At 44.9% G+C, this 15,787-nt stretch overlaps 1 protein-coding gene across 1 annotated transcript in view; it reads left to right on the plus strand.

Moving 5' to 3' along the window:
* Nucleotides 1-15,415, plus strand: part of LOC126278767 (uncharacterized) — a 779,239-nt gene extending 763,824 nt beyond the window's left edge. Inside the window, exons 6-7 of the mRNA XM_049979044.1 lie at nt 2,763-3,053; nt 15,116-15,415. Of these exons, the coding sequence (XP_049835001.1) occupies nt 2,763-3,053; nt 15,116-15,415 (591 nt within the window). The remainder of the gene's footprint in view (nt 1-2,762; nt 3,054-15,115) is intronic.
* The last annotated feature ends 372 nt before the right edge of the window (nt 15,416-15,787 follow it).

The following is a 15,787-nucleotide window of genomic DNA, read 5'->3' on the forward strand; positions in this document are numbered from 1 at the left end:
CAGCGGAGACTTCGTTCTGCAAACTCCATTTAGTGTACAAATAGTCCTCTAAACCAATTTTACTCCTCTTTTTATTATCCTTGTTGTCAGTCCAGCAGCTCCCTAATTAAAAAACGCGTCATCTGGTTCTCGAGTTCATTGTTAATGCGTATAATTTATTTGCCGATATAGGGATTATACATAAATTACTGAGAGGAGGCTGCTTGATATGTAGCTTTTTTATATGTTCTGTCTACTCTTTATTACTTAGTGTAATAATCACAGCACTATTCTGTCAGGTATTCTGTATCTACGTTTGCCAAGCGTCTTTATTGCCAAAGAAAATTGGAGTTTAACGTCTCGTCAACATCGAGGTTAGCAGAGACGGAACGAAAGTTCGGCTAGGGGAATGTTATGGGAAGGAAATCGGTCGTGCTCTTTCATCCTTCTTAAATGATTTAGGGAAATCTAGAAAAACATCTTTACAACCAACCAAATAGTCCTATAACTCGATAATTAAAGGAAATATCATGGATTTCGGTCCTATTAGGTCATTTACTTTTCCTTTTTATCAGCAGCAGACTTCTATGTCACGCGTGGCTGGCGTGAACAAGACCAATAAAAAGGTGTTAGCATGTGGACGTAATGTGCTGTTCCAGTCTCTTCTGTACCTAAGGTCCATCACCGTTGCCTTTGGATCCCTACGTAATTCGGTGCTCTCCGATACGCACGATCGAACAGCGGAGGAGTGGCACTCAAGCGTCAACTTTAGGTTACAATATCTCCGGATGCAATTAACATTTTACAATACAACAAACGGCACTGATTACGTATTTGTTTATATGTTCAAATGTGCTAACAAAACTAACGGGGTTCCATTTTTTAAACACGTAGGTTTGTGTTAAAAAACATACTTCCGTGCATTTTTGTATGGTTTGCATTAACTAATTACACTAGCCCCTCTCCTCACGTTCGGTCTGCGGAATCGATTCGTCAGTATTTGATGTGGTTTACGAAATATATCCAGCGGTAATGTTAGGTGACTCACCCTATATATATATATATATATATATATATATATATATATATATATATATATATATAGGGTGTTTCAAAAATGACCGGCATATTTGAAACGGCAATAAAAACTAAACGAGCAGCGATAGAAATACACCGTTTGTTGCAATATGCATGGGACAACAGTACAGTTTCAGGCGGACAATTTCGAAATTACAGTAGTTACAATTTTCAACAACAGATGGCGCTGCAAGTGATGTGAAAGATATAGAAGACAATGCAGTCTGTGGGTGCGCCATTCTGTACGTCGTCTTTTTGCTTTAAGCGTGTGCTGTTCACAACGTGCAAGTGTGCTGTGGACAACAAGGTTTCTTCCTTAGAACAGAGGATTTTTCTGGTGTTGGAATTCCACCGCCTAGAAGACAGTGTTGTTGCAACAAGACGAAGTTTTCAACGGAGGTTTAATGTAACCAAAGGACCGAAAAGTGATACAATAAAGGATCTGTTTGAAAAATTTCAATGGACTGGGAACGTGACGGATGAACGTGCTGGAAAGGTAGGGCGACCGCGTACGGCAACCACAGAGGGCAACGCGCAGCTAGTGCAGCAGGTGATCCAACAGCGGCCTCGGGTTTCCGTTCGCCATGTTGCAGCTGCAGTCCAAATGACGCCAACGTCCACGTATCGTCTCATGCGCCAAAGTTTACACCTCTATCCATACAAAATTCAAATGCGGCCACCCCTCAGCGCCGCTACCATTGCTGCACGAGAGACATTCGCTAAAGATATAGTGCACAGGATTGATGACGGCGATATGCATGTGGGCAGCATTTGGTTTACTGACGAAGCTTATTTTTACCTGGACGGCTTCGTCAATAAACAGAACTGGCGCATATGTGGAACCGAAAAGCCCCATGTTGCAGTCCCATCGTCCCTGCATCCTCAAAAAGTACTGGTCTGGGCCGCCATTTCTTCCAAAGGAATCATTGGCCCATTTTTCAGATCCGAAACGATTACTGCATCACGCTATCTGGACATTCTTCGTGAATTTGTGGCGGTACAAACTGCCTTAGACGACACTGCGAACACCTCGTGGTTTATGCAAGATGGTGCCCGGCCACATCGCACCGCCGACGTCTTTAATTTGCTGAATGAATATTTCGATGATCGTGTGATTGCTTTGGGCTATTCGCCAGACATGAACCCCTGTGACTTCTTTCTGTGGGGACACTTGAAAGGCCAGGTGTACCGCCAGAATCGAGAAACAATTGAACAGCTGAAGCAGTACATCTCATCTGCATGTGAAGCCATTCCGCCAGACACGTTGTCAAAGGTTTCGGGTAATTTCATTCAGAGACTACGCCATATTATTGCTACGCATGGTGGATATGTGGAAAATATCGTACTATAGAGTTTCCCAGACCGCAGCGCCATCTGTTGTTGACAATTGTAACTACTGTAATTTCGAAAGTTTGTCTGCCTGAAAATGTACTGTTGTCCCAAGCATATTGCAACAAACGGTGTATTTCTATCGCTGCTCGTTTAGTTTGTATTGCCGTTTCAAATATACCAGTCATTTTTGAAACACCCTGTATATAAGAATGCATTTTTCCCTATATATATGTATATATATAAGAATGCATTGTGCCCTATGCCTGTCCTTAAGTGGGACACACTGCACATATAGACGACTCACGAATCGGCTAACATCTTGGCTGTATTGGTCTTGATGTTCCTGTTGACTAAATGGAGGTGAACCGTGGCAGGTGGAGCAGGAGCACCACCCGCAGACTGCTGCCGGCTCCCGGGACGGGGAGCGGGACCGGCAGCAGGATGAGGAGGAGGAGACGCTGGGCGGCCTGGAGTACGAGGACTCGCTGGGCCCAGGCATCACGGAGGGGCAGCCGGCGGCCGCCGCGGTGGCGACCACGCAGCGCTCCTACCTGCTGCAGCTGGCCGGCAACTCCACCATCGTCATGCTGCGGCGCAGCGACTTCGCCAAGTACCTCAAGCTCAACCTGGCCGCCAGGCTCTCCCTAGAGTACGACAACGTCAAGGTGAGCGCGCACCACAAACTGTCAGACATCTACATCTACATCCATATTGCGCAAGCCATCTGACTGTTTGTGGCGGACGGTACCTTGAGTACCTCTATCGGTTCTCCCTTCTCTTCCAGTGTCGTATTGTTCGTGGAAAGTAAGATTGTAGGTATGCCTCTGTGTCGGCTGTAATCACTCTGATTTTATCCTCATGGCCTCTTCGCGAGATATACGTGGGAGGGAGCAACATACTGCTTGACTCCTCGGTGAAGGTATGTTCTCGAAACTTCAACAAAAGCCTGTACTGAGCTACGGAGCATCTCTCTTGCAGAGTCTTCCACCGGACTTTATCATCTCTGTAAAGCTTTCACGATTACTAAATGATCCGGTAACGAAGCGCGCTGCTCTCCGTTGGATCTTCTCTATCTCTTCTATCAACCCTATCTGATACGGATCCCACACCGGCGAGCAGTATTCAAGCAGTGGGCGAACAAGTGACCTGTAACCCACTTCCTTTGTTTTCGGACTGCATTTCCTTAGGATCCTTCCAATGAATCTCAGTGTGGTATCTCCTTTACCGACGATTAATTTTATATGGTCATTCCACCTTAAATCACTCCTAATGCCTACCCCCAGATAATTTATGGAATTAACTGCTTCCAGTTGCTGACCAGCTATATTGTAGCTGAATGATAAAGGATTTTTCTTTCTATGTGTTCGCAGCACATTACACTTGTCTACATTGAGATTCAATGACCATTCCCTGCACCATGCGTCAATTCGTTGCATATCCTCCTGCATTTCAGTACAATTTTCCATTGTTACAACCTCTCAATATACTACAGTACCATCCACAAAAACACTCAGTGAACTTCCGATGATATCCACAAGAACATTTACATATATTGTGAATAGCAACGGTCCTACGTGACTCCCCTGCGGCAAACCTGACATCACTCTTACTTCGTAAGACTTTTCTCCATTCAGAATGGCATGCTGCGTTCTGTTATCTAGAAACTCTTCAATACAATCACACAATTGCTCTGATACACCATACGCTCTTACTTTATTAAACGATTGTGGGGAACTGTATCGAAAGCCTTGCGGGACTCAAGAAACACGGCATCTACCTGGGAACCCGTGTCTATGGCCCTCTGAGTCTCGTGGACGAATAGCGCGAGCTGGGTTTCACACGATCGTCTTTATCGAAACCCATGCTGATTCCTATCGAGTCTGTAGTTCTGCACATCTGTTCGATGTCCCTTCTTGAAAACGGGGATGATCTGTACCCTTTTCCAATCTTTTGGAACGCCACGCTCTTCTAGAGACCTACAGAACACCACTGCAGGAAGGGGGGGAGGGGTCAAGTTCCTTCGCGTACTCTATGTAAAATCGAACTGGTATCCTCTTTTGAGAGATTTCAATTTTTTTCCATCCCTCTGTCATTTATTTGGATATCTACCATTTTTCCCACCTGTGCGACAGTCTGGAGAAGGAACTACATCTGCGTTGATACCATCATTCTACACCGAGTTTCCAAATTTCGGTTGGTTGGTTGATTCGGGGAAAGGGATCAAACAGCGAGGTCATCGGGCCCGTCGAAGGATGGGATGGATGTCGACCGTGCCCTTCCACAGGAACCATCCCGACGTTTGCCTGAAGCGGTAGATGAAAATCACGGAAAACCTAAATCAGGGTGGCCAGACGCAGTTTTGAACTGGTGTCCTCCAGAATGCGAGTCCTGTGTGCTAACCCGCCACCTCGCTCGTTGCCAAACTTTCTCACCGAGAACATCGAGAGATCAATTTTACAAGTCCGCCACTATTCGCGTCGCCTTTATTAGGCACTGATTGGATATTCAGATGCCTAACACAAACAAACAAACAGACGAACACACTCACACACGCACACACACACACGCACACACACACACACACACACACACACAGAGAGAGAGAGAGAGAGAGAGAGAGAGAGAGAGAGAGAGAGAGAGAGAGTGACTCCAGTATCAGCAACACAAGTTTTCGTAAGGTCATTCCTAGAGCAGCTTTAGTCCATAATAACATTTGCCAGATTTATTAATTTTTTTACATCAGTTTTATATTTCACCAGCTGCAGTGTCCGCCCTTGTTCGGGATGTTTAGTACCTTCCACACAAAGTGATTGGTCCTGTGCCTTGCTGACACTCATAGCGAATGAAAGCCACATGGGGAAGTGCAATGGCTTTAAATTGAAGTCCATATTTGAATCACTGGGCGTCAACGGTTGGGACAAATTGGCACATCTGTACACCAGTAAGTAAAGATGATTGATTTTCACATTTTGCTGCCATTCGTAGGGTAGGAGCTATGAAGGAATGGCAAGGTGGCAGGCTAACATTAATTCAGGCATCCTTAAAAACAAATTTTTTAACAATAATTCTACAGCAGTTACTAGAAAACATTGTTTTTGAGCCCAAGGCAATTACAGCATCAATTAAAAGTTTAATTTTATTCTCGGCAACTATTTTTGATAAAAGGTTTAAAATGCTCAAGGCTATTTCAAAATGCATGTAGTAACCCCTAAACAAATTTACATTTTTCGATTTATAAATTGTATGTTTGCTCAAAACATTCTCTTTCTAAGTAATATGACAGTCTATTTATTGACTACAAATACGAGTCCCTGACTACCAACACATTCTGTGAAAACCGCCCATAAATAGCACTTTCCATTTCCGCAATATTTGAGGCGCAAGTCCTGGTCGCCTTGACGTGCATAGCTCTGGTTAGCGATAAATGTTCTTCTCCAGATTGCGATGTGGACATACTTCAGTGGAGATTCAATGTTACTCTTTGTCAGCAGCAATAATTCTTAACGCTGCACCCTCTCTGCCACCACATCTAAAGAAACCTCATCTCCTTCCAGCTTTATTGTACGAGTTAGAGCAATCGTAAGCGTCCATTTCCATATTCCTCAAAGCGTGCAACAAATCGGACGCTAAAGAGAACGGGGAAAAGTCACGTTTGGTTAAGGTCATAGCCTAAGCCCCTGCAGTAAGTACAAAGAGCAATCTGTCAGGACATCGAGTGCTAGAAGAAAATCAGTTCTCTCTTTTCCTGCGGCCGCCGAATTTGTGTACTATGACATTAAACAACATAAAAAGAAGAACACGGCCAAGGGTGAAAAAATGGATGAGAGGAGAGCAAAAGCTGAACATTTCTCTGAAGTCACTTGTTTTACAATGACGAATACTCCTTTCGAAATTAATTGAAGATGAGTGAGCATAATATTTTCAGTCACCACTGGACAGTGTGCTACAGATATTATCGCAGCAGGACAACGTGGTGAGAAAGGCTATTACCTCTTGCAGGAAGTCATTGGCTACTTCCAGAACCTGAACATCCTCGCTGCAGGCACAACTTCTGTTCGAGGTCACAATGACGTATTTTTTGGGCAGCACTGTGAATGTAAAGCTCTTATTTTGATTTCTTTTTCCTTCATTGTGTGCAGCGTACCATGTTTCACTATACAGAATCTTTCGTACAACCCTTGATATCGTTTGTTCATGTAACGATAATCTTTACTTCATGTCGAATAGAGACGGCTTTCTTATTGACCAGTTAGAATAGCCATGTGTTTTTTGCACCAAGTTGACATGTTCTACGTTCATATTTCTCAAAATTACACTCCTGGAAATTGAAATAAGAACACCGTGAATTCATTGTCCCAGGAAGGGGAAACTTTATTGACACATTCCTGGGGTCAGATACATCACATGATCACACTGACAGAACCACAGGCACATAGACACAGACAACAGAGCATGCACAATGTCGGCACTAGTCCAGTGTATATCCACCTTTCGCAGCAATGCAGGCTGCTATTCTCCCATGGAGACGATCGTAGAGATGCTGGATGTAGTCCTGTGGAACGGCTTGCCATGCCATTTCCACCTGCCGCCTCAGTTGGACCAGCGTTCGTGCCGGACGTGCAGACCGCGTGAGACGACGCTTCATCCAGTCCCAAACATGCTCAATGGGGGACAGATCCGGAGATCTTGCTGGCCAGGGTGGTTGACTTACACCTTCTAGAGCACGTTGGGTGGCACGGGATACATGCGGACGTGCATTGTCCTGTTGGAACAGTAAGTTCCCTTGCCTGTCTAGGAATGGTACAACGATGGGTTCGATGACGGTTTGGATGTACCGTGCACTATTCAGTGTCCCCTCGACGATCACCAGAGGTGTACGGCCAGTGTAGGAGATCGCTCCCCACACCATGATGCCGGGTGTTGGCCCTGTGTGCCTCGGTCGTATGCAGTCCTGATTGTGGCGCTCACCTGCACGGCGCCAAACACGCATACGACCATCATTGGCACCAAGGCAGAAGCGACTCTCATCGCTGAAGACGACACGTCTCCATTCGTCCCTCCATTCACGCCTGTCGCGACACCACTGGAGGCGGGCTGCACGATGTTGGGGCGTGAGCGGAAGACGGCCTAACGGTGTGCGCGACCGTAGCCCAGCTTCATGGAGACGGTTGCGAATGGTCCTCGCCGATACCCCAGGAGCAACAGCGTCCCTAATTTGCTGGGAAGTGGCGGTGCGGTCCCCTACGGCACTGTGTAGGATCCTACGGTCTTGGCGTGCTCCCGTGCTTCGCTGCGGTCCGGTCCCAGGTCGACGGGCACGTCACCTTCCGCCGACCACTGGCGACAACATCGATGTACTGTGGAGACCTCACGCCCCACGTGTTGAGCAATTCGGCGGTACGTCCACCCGGCCTCCCGCATGCCCACTATACGCCCTCGCTCAAAGTCCGTCAACTGCACATACGGTTCACGTCCACGCTGTTGCGGCATGCTACCAGTGTTAAAGACTGCGATGGAGCTCCGTATGCCACGGCAAACTGGCTGACACTGACGGCGGCGGTGCACAAATGCTGCGCAGCTAGCGCCATTCGACGGCCAACACCGCGGTTCCTGGTGTGTCCGCTGTGCCGTGCGTGTGATCATTGCTTGTACAGCCCTCTCGCAGTGTCCGGAGTCTGGTGGGTCTGACACACCGGTGTCAATGTGTTCTTTTTTCCATTTCCAGGAGTGTACTTTGCCAGCTCCGCGGAAACTGTTGAGTGCACATCTCCGAACGTCGTCCCCGCTCGAAAAAACACCTGTGAGTGAGCGCTTCGGCTTCTGTCGGCAAAATCCATGTATCATGTCACGCGTGGACTGAAATGGACGTGTTAGGCGCTGTTCTCACTGGGGCGATACGATATGTTAATGTGACTCATTGCTATATAGTAACAACGCAGAGTCTTGCGTCGGTAACTTCGAAGCGACTGGACACACAATAACTCTTTGTTCACGTTGTAGTAAAGGTCGTACAACGCAACGTTCATTCGTGGCGCACTCATGTTCCCACACTAGCAACACCACAAGCACCAAAGACAGCAGGCTGCAACAGCATCACCTATGGCGCGTTGCTGCCATCCTCGACATAAACAACGACCAAATATGTTACGTATTTACTCGAGGCTGCAAAGAGGTGTGGTTGTCTTTCGAGCGTTAAAAACAATTTCGGTACGTTAACTACATTAGGTGCGCAGCTTTGTATGACCTAAAACACAGGAAACTTAAACTGGCCAGCGAATACATTTTTAAATGCAATATTTTAAAAATAAGAGCTGTGTTTTACATAATTTCGAATTACCACCACTTCGGTTTTACAAAGAGTACGTCATTCTCCCCTTACTTTGAATTTATCGTGAATCCCTCGACCAGCTCAAAGTGCCAAGTGATTGGAAAAAAGAGCGTGTGACACCTGTATATAAGAAGCTTAAACAAACGATCCCACTTAATTATAGATCAATATCCTTTACATCGGTTTGCTGCAGAATTCTAGGGCATTATTCAGAGTTCGAATATAATAAATTGCCTAGAGACCGAAAAGCTCATGTCCACTGAAGCCTGACAGTCAAGGGAAGGCAGGATTCGGTTACGACTGCGGACGGGGCCGTAATCAGTTACTGTTGGTTGCCTTTTACAGTTACACACAATTTATGTTAAACCAACAATTCCAGACTCAACAATAAATAAAAAATACTATATGTTATTAATGAAAGAATAAACAACTGTCTAAATAATAGTGTTTTCAGTGAGTTACAATTTAGCAAATCACCATTGAAATACAGAGACAACTGAAATTGTTTTAAAAGGAAGCCACTGTGATCTAGGCAGAAGGCCTTACACGCCAGGAATGGCAAGAACATAAAAAATTTTGAAACCTTCTGTAAAACAGCAAATACAGTAGCAACGATAATTTAAAAAACAAACAACTGTTCCAGACGGTGCTCCAGGAATCGACCTCTGAGAAGGTCCAGCAACAAACACTTTCGCTAGCAACGAAATAGGCAGCCAAGAATTGCATTCACTTCACAAGATGGCTACTCAGACTAGTGGCAGTGTAACGATTGACTAATGATAATCTTGCTGAAGCTACGTGACGTCAGATTGCTGCCACTAGCGGACAGGCAATGCTAGCGAAACGAGTGGTGCCAGTCTAGACGAGGAGAAGACAAACAACTGCAACAATGCCAACTAGAGGATACTGAATGGCCTCCAACAGAGGACGGAAACGTACAAACAGCATCGAAGCGAGCCGCAGCACAGCTCATCCACGAATCAGCACGGCTTCAGAAAGCATCGCTCGTGCAAAACACAGCTTGCTCTTTTCTCACATGAAATACTGCGAACTACGGATGAAGGGCATCAGGCAGGTTACATATTTCTAGATTTCCCAAAAGCATTCGACACGGTACCCCTCTGCAAACATTCAATGAAGGTACGTGCATATGGAACAGGCTCCCATATATGTGACTGGATAAAAGACAAGTAATGGAACCCACTATGCTGCCCTGGATGACGAGTGTTCATCGTAGACAATGGTAACATCAACACAGGACAATTGCTATTTTCTGTATACATATATGTGGCAGAAATCTACGACTGTTCGCTGATAATGCTGTGGTGTACAGAAAGGTGTAGAACATAAGTGAGTGTAGGTTGATACACGATGACCTAGACAAATTTCTAATTGGTGTGATGAATGGCAGCTGGCTCTAATGCAGAAAAATGAAAGTTCATGCGGATGAGTAGGAAATTCAAAACCGTAACGATCGGATACATCATTAGTAGTAAGCGATATGAAATAGAATGAGCGTAAAAGGACCGTTAGGGAACGGAAATGGTCGACTGCGGTTTATTGGGAGAATTTTAGGAAAGGGTGGTTCGTCTGTAAAGGAGACCGCATATAGGACGCTAGTGTGACCTATTCTTGAGTATTGCTCGCGTGTTTGGGGTCCGCGTCAGGTCGGATTGAAAGAAGATATGGGAGCAATTCAGAGACAAGCTGGTAGATTCGATTAGCGTACTTCGAAAAACACTACTGAGAAAGTTTAGAGAACTGGCATTTGAAGCAGACTGCAAAACGATTCTACTGTCGCAGACATACATTTCGCGTAGCGACCACTACGATAAAATCTTGAACATGGCTGTGAATCAGCAGCTCTGTAAATCTCAAGAGGTTGAAAAAAAAAATCATCCAACCACTTGCAAAACGAAGGTTTAATAGCCCTTGACTTAGATTTCGAAGTTTCTAAAAATATCTTCTTCAGAAGTAGTGGCCATGTATTAGAGATTGTCATATTCCTTTAACGTAAAATTATGCTACTTAACACCAGCAAGGCGCAGTGATGCAAGCGCATGTATACAGGTTGGTCCATTGATAGTGACCGAGCCAAATATCTCATGAAATAAGCATCAAACGAAAAAACTACAAAGAACGAAACTCGTCTAGCTTGAAGGGGGAAATCAGATGGCGCTTTGGTTAGCCCGCTAGATGGCGCTGCCATAGGCAAACGGATATCAGCTGCGTTTTTTAAATAGGAACCCCCATTTTTAATAACATATTCGTGTAGTACGTAAAGAAATATGAATGTTTTACTTGGATCACTTTTTTAGCTTTGTGATAGATGGCGCTGCTATAGTCACAAACGTATAAGTACGTGGTATCACTTAATACTCCGACAGTGCGGACGGTATTTGCTTCGTGATACATTACCCGTGTTCAAATGGACCGTTTACCAATTGCGGAAAACGTCGATATCGTGTTGATGTGTGGCTATTGTGATCAAAATGCCTAACGGACGTGTGCTATGTATGCCGCTCGGTATCCTGGGCGACATCATGCAAGTATCCGGATCGTTCGCCGGAAAGTGACGTTATTTAACGAAGCAGGAAGCGTTCAGCGACATGTGAAACGTCAACCACGATCTGCAACAAATGATGATACCCAAGTAGGTGTTTTAGCTGCTGTCGGGCTAACCTGCACATCAGTAGCAGACAAAATGCGCGAGAATCTGGAATCTCACAAACGTCGGTGTTGAGAATGTTGCATCAACATCGACTTCACCCATACCATATTTCTATGCACCAGTAATTGCATGGCGACGACTTTGAACGTCGTGTTCAGTTCTGCCACTGGGCACAAGAGAAAGTACGGGATGATGACAGACTTTTTGCATGCTTTCTATTTAGCGACGAAGCGTCATTCACCAACAACGGTAACGTAAACCGACATAATATGCACTACTGGGCAACGGAAAATCCACGATGGCTGCGACAAGTGGAACATCAGCGATGTTACTTCAAGATGTTTCACTGCATGACAGAATGGCGATGTACTTCCAACATGATGGATGTCCGGCACATAGCTCGCGTGCGGTTGAAGCGTTATTGAACAGCATATTTCATGGATTGGTCGTCGAAGCACGTTCACCGCACCTGACGCCACTGTTGAGAGGAATGTCGTTACACCTATTGCCAACTGCATTGAGGTTCACAGACACCATTTTGAGCATTTATTGCATTACTGTGGTATTTACAGGTAATTACGCTGTAACAGCATGCGTTCTCGGAAATGGTAAGTTCAGAAACGTACATGTATCACATTGGAACAATCTAAATAAAATGTTCAAACGTACCTAAGTTCTGTATTTTAATTTAAAAAACCTACCTGTTACCAACTGTTCCTCTAAAATTGTGCAGTTTTTTTGTTTGGCGCTCATTTCGTGAGATATTTGGCCCGGTCACGATCAATGGACCACACTGTATAACGCCCACTGCTTTCGCTTTTCCTTATCGTTAAGTTACCGTAGCGTTGAACGGAAGTTTCTTTCATTTTTCTTCTTAATGACATTGTTTTAGCTTATATTTGCTCTATTTTTTTCCTTTATTGATTTTCGATTCCCCTCCACTTGGGAGGAGCAGGCTGACAGCAGGTTACGGCGCTGCTCTACAGTCGAGAGAAAGACTAAACAAACAATGGTGAGAGAACAAACAATATAAAAATGCAATAAAACGGTGGCGTTGTTAATAACAGTAAAATGGCAGAAAGTTGCAAAACTTAAAATAGAAGAACACTGCGTTGATGGTGTGGATGAAGACACACAGGAAGCAGACATGCACAATGAAAAATACGGTGACAGTTTCGTTTCTGTTAGCATGAGATAAAAACAGTATCGTGTCTGTTCGCAACATTGACATGGAACGCACAACACTGAACACTCACTTAAAACAGCACTGTAGAGGCGACACGGTGGTAGATCGGCGGGGAGAGGAACTGGACGGATGAAGGCGAAAAAGTTGGGGAGCAGAGGAAAAGAAAAAAAAGGGGGCAGCCGATGGAGGAAAGGGACATAGAAAAAAAGGGGGGCCGGGCAGACGCGAGAAGGAGTGGGAAAGGCAGTGGAGGGGAGATAAAAAGGACTTGGGGGAGAAAAGGGAAGCAGAGAGAGGGTAGGCGGGAAAGCAACAGGATGGAAGGGGGGAGAGAGGGAACCTGGGAAAAAGAGGAAGGGAGGGGCAGGTGATGATCGAAGTTGATAGGAGGGATAAATAGAGGGAGAGGGGGCATCACTTGCAAGGAGGAGAGTCGATGGAAGCCACCTTGGGAAAGGATTTGCAGGGTGTTTGGGAGCAGGGTATGGGGGGAGGGACAACGGTGAAGGAGCGGCAGAAGGCGGGGGTTGGAGTGGAGAGGAAAAACCAGGGTTGAGAGGGATCAAAGCGACAGGAGGTGTAGAGGATGCTGATATGTACACGGATATTTGCTCTGCTTTCCCCATGCATTTGTAAAAGTAATCTATTGTGAATGTATCTCTACCTCCTGCACGCTGAATTTATGTACAGTATTACTCTGTCAGCAAATGTGTTAGTAATTTTATTCATAATGCATAATAGTAAATCTACTACATTTACAGTAGCCTTGTAGAGGAAATTCCATGCTCACTTGAATGTAAAATGTCGTTATTTAACCCAAGCAAGACGCAGTTCGAACACGCTCCGTAATGCCCTATTTTTCCTGGTCGCTTGACCCTGTATAATCGTAACAGTTGGCTTTTATCGCTGGCATGATGTGCACTTAACTTGGGCAAATATTTTATCGTGTGACTTCTGTTATAATTTTATGTTGACTAGAGCCTCTACGAGTGGGCATTTGCTGTGAGCATTTATTATGAAGTAAGCTAAATTTAACCTGACTGCTTGGGATCATACTTGTTTTTGTCAATTTTGTATATGACAAGAGCCGCTGGGCTTCAACTAATCTAATGTACCACCAAGTGATTAAACAAGTGAGTATGCTTACCTCACAAATATTTTTCTATTAATAATTTGCTATGACTGTAAAAATAATTTTTGTAACTGGTTGTATACATTCATAATTTTGATTGGCAGCTCCTTGTATTGGCTGTGTTTGCTGTTAAGATTGTTGGATGTGAGGTCCACCAATTATGCAAAACACCAAATGCAAAGTTATTTACAGAAAGAAACGATCTCCTGTTTGAATTTAAGATGCACATAATTTTATAATCATTTAACAAAAATGTTCACATTACAAAATAAATAAAAACTAAAACCCACTGATGGCACAGTGCTGCAGAAACTTTTTTGGGTACTGAAAAAAATGGTGCTTTGGATGACTGGCGGGCCTCACATCCAACAATGATTGTATACGTTTTTAGGGCTCACTTTTTCTAAAGAAGATATTTTTAGAAATATCGAAACTAGGCCTTTGTTTTGCAACTGGTTCGTTGATTTTTTTTCAGCCTCTTCAGTTTTTGTAATTGAACAGTTTTCTCAAAATCGAGTGATAAAGATTTATAGTGGAGAAAAAGTTTTTTTGAGAACCTAAATACAGAGTAAGATATAGCCTTGTTCATTGCCACAAAATACTTTTTTTGAAGCACATCAAATCACTTGAAATTACCCTGACCGTGTAACGGTAAATACAGTTAAATGGAGCAACCAGCATTCCATATTCCAAGTGGCGATCTTATGGAACCTTATGGTTGTTCTTTGGCTGTCATCCCAGCGTAAACTAATTAAACCACTTCAATTAAGATTGTATCCATCGCATCACAAGTGACATCACGTATCGTATCCCTTCAGTGACAACCGCGCCTAGGTGGATAGAAAATTGAGTAGTATTCGCTATGGCACGAGCGGTTCTAGGCGCTTCAGTCCGCAAGCGCGCTGCTGCTACCGTCACATGTTCGAATCCTGCCTCGGGCATGGATGCGTATGATGTCCTTAGGTTAGTTCGGTTTAAGTAGTTCTAATGGTTCAAATGGTTCTGAGCAATATGGGACTTAACTTCTGAGGTCATCAGTCCCCTAGAACGTAGAACTACTTAAACCTAACTAACCTAAGCACATCACACATATCCATGCCCGAGGCAGGATTCGAACCTGCGACCAAAGCGGTCGCGCGGTTCCAGGCTGTAGCGGCCGGCCGGCCGGCTAAGTAGTTCTAAGTCTAGGGGACTTATGACCTCAGATGTTAATTCCCATAGTGCTTAGAGCCATTTGAAACATTCGGTATGGCGGCGGTTAAATTCCCATCCATTTTTCCAGATTTGAGTTTCCTGTGGTTTCCCTAAATCGTTTGAGGGAATTCCGGAGTGGTTGCTTTGAAAGCGCATGGTTGATTTCCCTCCCGCGGCGCAAGGACAGCTCGGTGAGTGTGTGCTGTTTCATTGCAGGTGAACCGCGTGCTGCTGGAGCCACCGCGCCTGCTGGTGAACGTGAGCGTCGTCACCCCAGACGAGGGCGGCGGGGGCGGCGTGGGGGCGGCGGGAGGCGGGCCGCAGCCCGACGACGAGCAGGAGGAGCCGCTGCACGCGCTGGCAGAGGCCAACGCCACGCTGCTCGAGCTCTCCGGCGAGGAGTTCCACGTGGTCAGTATGCGGCCGGCCCCAGGCTATGTGGACCCTGTTACGCGGACTGCTCCTGGCCTGCAAATAAGATCAGAGAGATGTGCCGGAAGAGCTGCCTTTTACTAACAGCAAACTGTTTCGGTGTGCATCGCCATTGTCAAGTACCTGCTACCACAATTTTTGTGAGACCGTGTATAAAAGTGCATGCCATTTATATGAAAGTGACTACACAGTGTCAAAAGTATTTAAACTGACAAACTCTGGGAGGTTGTAGGGGACATCAAAACAAATATTTTTCCCTAATGTCATTTATTTCTATGAGGAGTATTTAAACCGGTAGAGGAAGATTTCTCTGGCGGCAAATTAATTAAACCAAGAAACACTTTTCCACTTTTTTTTATGACCAAGAGACTACACATTAACACAACCCAATTTCAATTGAAGTAGATTTTCAAAAATGCCCCCATTGACACGTAAACAAAGGTTACACCGTCGGAT

The sequence above is a fragment of the Schistocerca gregaria genome, chromosome 6, assembly GCF_023897955.1.
Source record: "Schistocerca gregaria isolate iqSchGreg1 chromosome 6, iqSchGreg1.2, whole genome shotgun sequence".
Taxonomy (NCBI): Eukaryota; Metazoa; Arthropoda; class Insecta; order Orthoptera; family Acrididae; genus Schistocerca; species Schistocerca gregaria.